The sequence below is a fragment of the Bombina bombina genome, chromosome 7 (genome assembly GCF_027579735.1).
Source record: "Bombina bombina isolate aBomBom1 chromosome 7, aBomBom1.pri, whole genome shotgun sequence".
Classification (NCBI taxonomy): domain Eukaryota; kingdom Metazoa; phylum Chordata; class Amphibia; order Anura; family Bombinatoridae; genus Bombina; species Bombina bombina.
In genome coordinates, this window is record NC_069505.1 from 49,236,634 (window position 1) to 49,247,677 (window position 11,044).

The 11,044-nt window shown below is 43.5% G+C and overlaps 1 protein-coding gene across 2 annotated transcripts in view; it reads right to left on the reverse strand.

The window, feature by feature from the left end:
• Positions 1-11,044, reverse strand: part of LOC128665857 (nuclear RNA export factor 1) — a 134,763-nt gene that overhangs the window by 119,659 nt on the left and 4,060 nt on the right. The window contains exon 1 of one of the 2 annotated variants that reach the window (XM_053720090.1): positions 7,279-7,401. The exons of the other annotated variant lie outside the window; for it this stretch is intronic. Coding sequence (XP_053576065.1) covers positions 7,279-7,306 — 28 coding nt within the window. The 5' untranslated portion in view covers positions 7,307-7,401. Of the gene's footprint in view, positions 1-7,278; positions 7,402-11,044 lie in introns of those variants that run through there. 2 annotated transcript variants of the gene reach the window in all.

Genomic DNA, 11,044 nt, shown 5'->3' on the forward strand with positions numbered 1-11,044 from the left:
CTAACTGAATCATGAAAGTTTAGTTTGGACTTTACTATCCCTTTAAGACGATTGTTAAAAGCCACCTAACAGAGCACAGAAACACAGCACTTTCTCCTGTCAGCAAAAAAGGCGTGACACTTGTTAACACATAGCCCGCACTGAAATAATTCAAGCAACAAACAAACGGAATTATAGAATTCAAGAGTCCTTCACCTGCGCCTCAGCAAACGTGGTGTACATCATAATGTGCACCAAATGCAGGACATTATATTGGGGAGACAGGTCAAAAGGTGCGCGAGAGAATTAACCAGCATCGCTATACAATTAAAAAGGGACAGTCAACTCAAAAATTGTTATTGTTTAAAAAGATAGATAATCCCTTTATTACCCATTCCCCAGTTTTGCATTACCAATACTGTTATATTAATATACTTTTTACCTCTGCGATTACCTTGTATCTAAGCATCTTCTGACAGCCCCCTGATCACATATTTATTGACTTGCATTTAAGCCAATTAGTGCTTTGTTGTGCACAACTCCGTGGGCGTGAGCACAATGTTATCTATATGGCTCACATGAACTAGCACTCCCCTGTTGTGAAAAGCTAATAAAAAAGCATGTGATCATGTGGCTGTCTTTAGTGACTTAGAAACAGACAGAAATTTTAGAGGTTTAAAGGTTATAAAGTATATTAATAACAATGTTGGTTGCTGGGGAATGGGTAGCAAGTAAAAGGTATTATCTATCTTTTTAAGCAATGACAATTTTTGTGTTGACTGTCCCTTTAATAACGAGAATACTGATAATCTAGTGGGCAAACATTTTAACAGGACAGTCTTCAAGATATGAAAGTATCCGTACTAAATGGCAACTTAAAATCACAGACTGACAGAAGGATGTGGGAAGTGAAATATATAAATATGTCTGATGCTCTGAATTCTGGGTTAAATATAAGCCAGGGTTCATGTGTGCCTGTAACTTCTAGCCTGTACACTAGATTCGTCTTTGCATAAATATTTTGTAGACTATTCTGTGCCATGTATAGAGAAGGAAGGACCGGCTCTATACATCACTACAGAAAGAAACTACACACAATTCAGGAGGAGATTAATGTATATCACAAATGTAATACTTTATTTAAAAAAAAAAAAAAACATTTAATGCATCATCATGACCATGTGGTCTGTATTGCCTCATTTCAAAACAGTTTTATTTACAATTACTTTAAATAGAAGCGCTGCCGAAAAAAACTCGGTAACGGAAGCTTCCGTTACTTTTGTACTTGGAGAGGACTGCAGGCCATCTTCCTCACCACCGACTATGGACCCAGCAACTTGAGGGGATTCTATGATTTGGGAGGCGGGTGCCCAGGGTACATTTGGAGTACTTTTACCCTGGATTCAGGTTTACCCCGTTTCTATGAATTTCCAGACACTCTGAGACTTGATACAATGTTAGGTTAGGAGTATAAGGCGACAGCCCAATCCAGCATTGCCTGCTCCAACCCACCCCCCCACCCCCTAGACTCAGAAGGTTTAAGCTGATTGCAACCTCCTGCTGTTATGCGTCTGCATATCTAGTCTAGGTGTGAAGTGTCTGTTAGTGTGTGAGTCATCCATTGTCCTTTTGTAAGTCAGGATGTGGATTAGAGTCTTGTTTAACTAACCATTGTCAGATGTTTGTCCCATTGTATAATATTGGTTTCTTTTGATCATGTGGCGACTACCCCCCTTTGTTGGAAATGTATAAAAGCTGTGTTTTCTGTGGAATAAAAGCAGTACCTATTTTGACACTCAAGCATTCAGTCTCGGCTAATGTTCTTGGGGGTAGCTATAACAACCTGCAGCGGCCATTATTCTAATAGCGGCAGGTTTTCAGTGGAGGTTCATTGGTTGGCGTTTGGTGGGAGGAAGCTGACTTTAGCGGGTATACTCAGTCTGGGGTACCGAGACCCGCTACAAACTCCTTCCCTGGAAACTCCATAGTATTCTGCACAGAAACTTTTGCCAGCTGGTGGCATTCTGAAGTAGCTGGGTAGGGGGCAGTATAATACTTTTTAATGTTATGCTATCCAAAGCGCAAGTCAATTGTATAATTTAAACTATTTTAAGGGAAATAAAACCCCAAAATGTACTTTCATGATACAGATAGAGAATGAGATTTTAGAAAACCTTTCTAATTTAATTCTATTATCAATTTCTTTGTTTTTTTCCGGTATCATTTGTTGAAAAGCAGTGGCATAAGCTTAGGAGCCAGCCCATTTCTGGAGCACTATATGGCAGCAGTTTTGCAAGAATGTGATCCATTTACAAAAGCAGTAGATGGCAGGACTATTTCCTGCTATATAGTGCTCCAGATGCTACCTAGGTATCTCTTCAACACAAAATACCACGGAAACTAAGCAAATGTGATTATAGAAGTAAATTGAAACCTTTTTTAAAACTGCATGCTCTGTCTTAATCACAAACTAAATGTTTTGCGTTTCATATCCCTTTAATGATAATCTGTGCAATAAACAGTGGACATTTTTAATTTTAGCTTAATATTGGCTACAATTTTAGCTGGGTGGTACAACCGTTATAAAGGTCCTGGGGAGAACACTGGCATTTTTGTTAAGTGGCTGGATCATAGAGTAAAAGATCTGCAGTCTCTTCCAGATGTCATCTCCCCTAACAGCTTTGGGAGAGTTTTGTGTTGTTGAATAGGAGAATTCATCTAGGGAGGGATCAGGGCCAATTATCTGATTCCCACACGAGATCAGACAGACAATATCTCTGTGCCACATTGAGATATATATATATATATATATATATCTCAGACAGACACCATCTCGGTGCCACATATATATCAGACAGACACCATCTCGGTGCCACATATATATCAGACAGACACCATCTCGGTGCCACATATATATCAGACAGACACCATCTCGGTGCCACATATATATCAGACAGACACCATCTCGGTGCCACATATATATCAGACAGACAACATCTCGGTGCCACATATATATCAGACAGACACCATCTCGGTGCCACATATATATCAGACAGACACCATCTCGGTGCCACATATATATCAGACAGACACCATCTCGGTGCCACATATATATCAGACAGACAATATCTCGGTGCCACATCAGACAGACAATATCTCGGTGCCACATCAGACAGACAATATCTCGGTGCCACATCAGACAGACAATATCTCGGTGCCACATCAGACAGACAATATCTCGGTGCCACATCAGACAGACAATATCTCTGTGCCACATCAGACAGACAATATCTCTGTGCCACATCAGACAGACAATATCTCTGTGCCACATCAGACAGACAATATCTCTGTGCCACATCAGACAGACAATATCTCTGTGCCACATCAGACAGACAATATCTCTGTGCCACATCAGACAGACAATATCTCTGTGCCACATCAGACAGACAATATCTCTGTGCCACATCAGACAGACAATATCTCTGTGCCACATCAGACAGACAATATCTCTGTGCCACATATATATCAGACAGACAATATCTCTGTGCCACATATATATCAGACAGACAATATCTCTGTGCCATATACGGTTTTCATCCCCCATCAGCTTTTGTTGATCTATAAAGTAGTAAGTTAAAGGGGCAGTTCACTGTAAAATTGTTTTTCCCTCAATGTGTAACCCATGACTTATACCAGCTGCAGCGCATAAAACGTATGAGAATTTGCTCGTTTATGCTTCTTTTTGCAGATACATTTATACATTTTTCTATTATCAATTTTTCTTTGTTCTCTTTCTATCTTTATTTTAAAAGCAGGAATGAAAATCTTAGCAGCCAGCCCATTTTAGGTTCAGCACCATGGATAGCGCTTGCTTATTGGAGGTTTACATTTACCCACCAATAAGCAAGCATAACCCAGGTTCTCAACCAAAAATGGGCCGGCTCCTATGCATCACATTCCTGCTTTTTAAATAAAGATAGCAAGAGAACGAAGAAAAATTAATAGGAGTAAATTAGAAAGTTGCTGCTCTAACTGAATCATGAAAGAAAAAATGTGGGTTCAGTGTCCCTTTAACAGCCAATTACTGAGCTATTTTTGTTTGTTACAGTGGTCAGGGCTGCACTAGCACATGAAAGAGACCACGTCAGCACTCGAACGTAGTGAAATGACAGATTTAAGCATAGCGGCACCCACGACTAGAAGGAAATAACAATACTAAGCTTATAAAATGTATTTAGTGTTTAAACGGGACACTCAAGTCAAAATTAAACTCATGATTCAGATCATCAAAGTTCATTATTTATTTTGCTTAATTTTTCCTGATTTTAATTATGAATATTGTTCAATTCCATCTTGGTTTTCCCCTCTACATTCACTATTTACAACTCCATAACAAAGATCAGAAGCAAGCTTCAATACAACTCGGTGGGCAGTGCGGGCTGCAGATAAACATCTGCAGTGCGGGGGGGTGTCTACTCTTCCTGCTTTCCCAGCCCCTTTCACTGGGTGTCCCATCCTAACCTCGTCAACAGAGCTAAACTGGGAGCTTCTAACTAAGTTTTAAAGTTTTAAAGGTTTTATACTGGATTTTTAGATCAGTATCTGTGTATATTATTCTTTATATCCAGTCCCCCATCCTCAGTCCTATTGCTCCCCATTCATTCACCATCCAGTCCCCCATCCTCAGTCCTATTGCTCCCCATTCATTCACCATCCAGTCCCCCATCCTCAGTCCTATTGCTCCCCATTCATTCACCATCCAGTCCCCCATCCTCAGTCCTATTGCTCCCCATTCATTCACCATCCAGTCCCCCATCCTCAGTCCTATTGCTCCCCATTCATTCACCATCCAGTCCCCCATCCTCAGTCCTATTGCTCCCCATTCATTCACCATCCAGTCCCCCATCCTCAGTCCTATTGCTCCCCATTCATTCACCATCCAGTCCCCCATCCTCAGTCCTATTGCTCCCCATTCATTCACCATCCAGTCCCCCATCCTCAGTCCTATTGCTCCCCATTCATTCACCATCCAGTCCCCCATCCTCAGTCCTATTGCTCCCCATTCATTCACCATCCAGTCCCCCATCCTCAGTCCTATTGCTCTCCATTCATTCACCCTCCAGTCCCCCATCCTCAGTCCTATTGCTCCCCATTCTTAGTCCTATTGCTCCCCATTCATTCCCCATCCTCAGTCCTATTGCTCCCCATTCATTCCCCATCCAGTCCCCCATCCTCAGTCCTATTGCTCCCCATTCATTCCCCATCCAGTCCCCCATCCTCAGTCCTATTGCTCCCCATTCATTCCCCATCCAGTCCCCCATCCTCAGTCCTATTGCTCCCCATTCATTCCCCATCCAGTCCCCCATCCTCAGTCCTATTGCTCCCCATTCATTCACCATCCAGTCCCCCATCCTCAGTCCTATTGCTCCCCATTCATTCACCATCCAGTCCCCCATCCTCAGTCCTATTGCTCCCCATTCATTCACCATCCAGTCCCCCATCCTCAGTCCTATTGCTCCCCATTCATTCACCATCCAGTCCCCCATCCTCAGTCCTATTGCTCCCCATTCATCTGCCCCCTAGTCCCCCCATCCTCAGTCCCATTGCTCCCCATTCATCCGTCCTCCAGTCCCACCATCCTCAGTCCTCTTGCTCCCCATTCATCCGCCACTCAGCCCCCCCCCCATCCTCAGTCCTATTGCTCCTCATTTATCCGCCCTCCAGCCCCACCATCCTCAGTTCTATTGCTCCTCATTCATCCGCCCTCCAGTCCCACCATCCTCAGTTCTATTGCTCCTCATTCATCCGCCCTCCAGTCCCACCATCCTCAGTCCTCTTGCTCCCCATGCATCCACCCTCCAGCCCCCCTATCCTCAGTCCTATTGCTCCCAATTCATCAACAGAACCCCCCACCACCACTGTGAGTCCTATTCCCTTTCATCCACCATCCCTTACTAGCTCACCACCCTCACTCATATTAATTCCTCCTTAAAGTGAAGGTCAATTTTCATCAATGAGTGCCCGGTTTTTAAAAATACTTTTTAAAACAGGGGCACTTTCATTGATGAAAATTAACATTGCACTGGATTTTAAGAAATACTTACCTTTTTCTCCTGCAAAACCGGATCGCCGATCTCAGCCTCAGTTCCTCTGTAGTGACGTCAGAAATGACAAAAACCGGCTTCCTCCAATCATGGATTGCACCCCAGAGCGTCCAGCTCGTGATGCCTGGCTGTGATTGGAGGAAGCCAGTTTCGTCATTGCTGTTGTCTACAGCAGGAAGAAGAAGGAGGGAGATCGTCGATCCGGCTTTGCAGAAGTAAAAGGTAAGTATTTCTTAAAATCCAGTGCAATGTTAATTTTCATCAATGAAAGTGCCCCTGATTTTAAAAGTATTTTTAAAAACCGGGCACTCATTGATGAAAATTGACCTTCACTTTAAGGGACTAACCCCCTACTACCAGCTCTCCTACTCCCACTCATCCTGCCCCCCTCTTTCCCCACCATCCTTAGTCCTCCTGCTCCATCTTCTCATTCTCTCCTCTGATATTCTAAATCCTGATTCCCTGCCTTCCGGTACCATACAGGCTCAATAAATAGTATTACATTATCATGACAATTTAGGACAATTAATTTCGAAAACACAAAAAGTAATAAATACTCTACTTACAAATACAAGTAATATGCCTAGCACCCTATCCTCAAATCCTTTCAACTATTTAAACTCTTTTAAAGATTCCCCTCAACCCTCCCCTTTCCTCACACTCCTCTTACCTCCTCCCATTTACACCCCCTGTATGTATGTATATATATATATATATACACACACATACATATACACATACACACACACCACATTGCCGCTTTAAAATGGGACATATGAAAAATACATGGGTCAGGGCTGTTTAAAAAAACTTTTCTATAAGAACCATGACATATGTATTGTTCATGTGTCCCTTCTTAAAGCGGCAATATGAACCTCTGTACCATCCCCCCGCCGATCCATCCGCTTTGTACCTTCCCTTAGCTCCCTGTAACCCATACGCATCTTGACACCCCTCTTTATATCTATATATAGATAAAATAAATAAAATGTGGGGTAAATAGATCGCCCTACTTCTTCATTGCCTCTCAGTTTACATCACATGTACATGAAAAACAGCGTAATTAGTATCCCTCTTAAATCCCATCACCACTGGAAGCCACTCCCACACCGTGTCCCGTATACATCCATCCATATTTTCAAGCCTAGAACAGATTACAAGTGGACAAAATAAAGAAAAACAACACGGTACACACCACTATAAAATCGGCCACTATCCGCCATCACTGCGTCACTCGATCTCTTAATTCGTCATGACGTTGGTTCCTCTCAGTGAAACGACCGCCTACCTCTCGTTAACTGTTACCAGGACAACTAACTTTAATTTACTTCCGGGGCGTGAGGTCCTTTACGCTAAGCACGCAGGATACAAACAAACAACTGGAAGTCCGCAATAGTTTTGCTCTGACGTAAAAGCCACCAAGCCAATCGCCTTACTGTGGTGCCTGTAATGCGCATGCGCTCCATTCGCTCTCCTTGAAAAAGTCAATTGTTCTAAAGTATAAGGTAAATACCCCCTATGGAACATATATTTAATAAACTGTCCTGCTGTATATTATACTATATATACTATATATATATATATATATATATATATATATATATATATATACAATCATACATACATACATACATACAGTATAATATACATGCACAATAAACCAATAGTAACTTTTTAATATCTAACTTTAGGGTAAGGTGACCAGATTTTTAAAATGAAATCCGGGGGCATTTCTATTTTTTTTTAAATTGGCAAATGGTAAAAAACAATTTTATTAGCATATTTAGGCTTACCATAATTTTTAGAGGTGAAACTGGGACCATCTGGTGCGGTGCCAGTGGGGGTGTGGTCAGGAGCGTGTGCAAGGGGGCGTGGCAATTACTGGTCCTTTTAAAGTAGTAGCTTTTATGTGTGTAATGTTTTGTGGATACTCTACCCTTCCTCAGTCAAACAAGTGAATCACACAGTTTAAATAGACCATAACACCACCCCCTAGTGAAAAAGGCACCATTACGTTGTCATGGCAAATAAATCATTAATCTAAATCTCAGATTCTAAATAATGCCAAACATCAAGCATAATTATCAATTTCACAATTTAATATCTGCAGGGTAATATGTGTTTTATGTGTCTAATTAAGGAACAGAGCCAAATACTGATAAAGCATAAATACAACATTGAATTAAAGTAAAAAAGAAACACGTACCTGCTAAAGCTGTTTAAGAGGCTACGCTATACCATAATGCAGGAAGATTATAGCCAAAATGCTATCCTGCATGAAGTAAAGCAAGATCCAGGCCAAAAATCCTGCCTGTCTGTACTTCCTAGTCATACCCATATGATTCCCCTAAAGGTGTATTACCGGCAATGACACCAAGGGTCAGGGGGGTGTTAAATTCTTAGAAAAATAAACCAAGTAGTACTACAAAATTAAAAAACCCTATGCTGCTCACTCAGCCTCTATTACTAAATGTAAACTTTGAAGGACACAAACGTTAAGCTAAGCAGGGCTGTATGTAACAAAGTACCAGCATCCAACTATGCTCGAGAGCCACAGTCCAGTCATTTTGAATAAAGTGTCTGGGTTTCAGGTGGTCTGAAACCCAGACACATGATTTGAAACCTGGAGGTGGCAACCCTACTGGGACAGAATGAACAACTGGGTGGGACACTGGGACAGCGCCTCCAAACCGGGACAATCCCAGTAAAAGTGGGACTTCTGGTAAGCCTAAGCATATTTATAAGTTATTTATTAAACTGACAACTGAGTTGTAACCAGGGTTCAAGTCATACAAAAACATTGTGGGAACTCACCAGGATTTCTACCCACTCATAGTTAATATTGTTTTATACACAACTCTGTCATGAGTGTCACATGAGTGTTGATGGTCTAGTTAGTATGTTGCGGTCTATTTAAATGTAAACACACACATAGAGGCCCATTTATCAAGCTCTGAATGGAGCTCGAGGGCCCGTGTTTCTGGCGAATCTTTAAATTCCCCAGAAACAGCAGTTATGAAGCAGTCCGACATCGCCACAATTCGTACTCTATTGGGTTGATTGACACCCCCCTGCTGGTGAACGATTGTCCGCGAATCTGCAGGGGGCGGCATCTTGTGACTGCTGGTGCAATGCTGAATACGCAGAGCGTATTGCTCTCCGCATTCAGCGATGTCTGTCGTACCTGATCCGCACTGTCGGATCAGGTCCGACAGACATTTGATAAATATGCCTCACACTCTCACTCTTTCCCACACACACTCTCCAACACTCCCACAAATACACTCTCTCCCACACGTACACACACACACTCTCTCCCACACATACACACACACACTCTCTCCCACACATACACACACACACTCTCTCCCACACATACACACACACACTCTCTCCCACACATACACACACACACTCTCTCCCACACATACACACACACACTCTCTCCCACACATACACACACACACTCTCTCCCACACATACACACACACACTCTCTCCCACACATACACACACACACTCTCTCCCACACATACACACACACACTCTCTCCCACACATACACACACACACTCTCTCCCACACATACACACACACACTCTCTCCCACACATACACACACACACTCTCTCCCACACATACACACACACACTCTCTCCCACACATACACACACACACTCTCTCCCACACATACACACACACACTCTCTCCCACACATACACACACACACTCTCTCCCACACATACACACACACACTCTCTCCCACACATACACACACACACTCTCTCCCACACATACACACACACACTCTCTCCCACACATACACACACACTCTCTCCCACACATACACACACACTCTCTCCCACACGTACACACACACACTCTCTCCCACACGTACACACACACACTCTCTCCCACACGTACACACACACACTCTCTCCCACACGTACACACACACACTCTCTCCCACACGTACACACACACACTCTCTCCCACACGTACACACACACACTCTCTCCCACACGTACACACACACACTCTCTCCCACACGTACACACACACTCTCTCCCACACGTACACACACACTCTCTCCCACACGTACACACACACTCTCTCCCACACGTACACACACACTCTCTCCCACACGTACACACACACTCTCTCCCACACATACACACACACACTCTCTCCCACACATACACACACACACTCTCTCCCACACATACACACACACTCTCTCCCACACATACACACACACACTCTCTCCCACACATACACACACACACTCTCTCCCACACATACACACACACACTCTCTCCCACACATACACACACACACTCTCTCCCACACATACACACACACACTCTCTCCCACACATACACACACACACTCTCTCCCACACATACACACACACACTCTCCCACACATACACACACACACTCTCCCACACATACACACACACACTCTCTCCCACACGTACACACACACACTCTCTCCCACACGTACACACACACACTCTCTCCCACACGTACACACACACTCTCTCCCACACGTACACACACACTCTCTCCCACACGTACACACACACTCTCTCCCACACGTACACACACACTCTCTCCCACACGTACACACACACTCTCTCCCACACGTACACACACACTCTCTCCCACACGTACACACACACTCTCTCCCACACGTACACACACACTCTCTCCCACACGTACACACACACTCTCTCCCACACATACACACACACACTCTCTCCCACACGTACACACACACACTCTCTCCCACACACACTCTCTCCCACACACACTCTCTCCCACACACACTCTCTCCCACACACACACACGCAGACACTCTCTCCCACACATACACACACACTCTCTTCCACACATACACACACACTCTCTCCCACACATACACACACACTCTCTCCCACACATACACACACACTCTCTCCC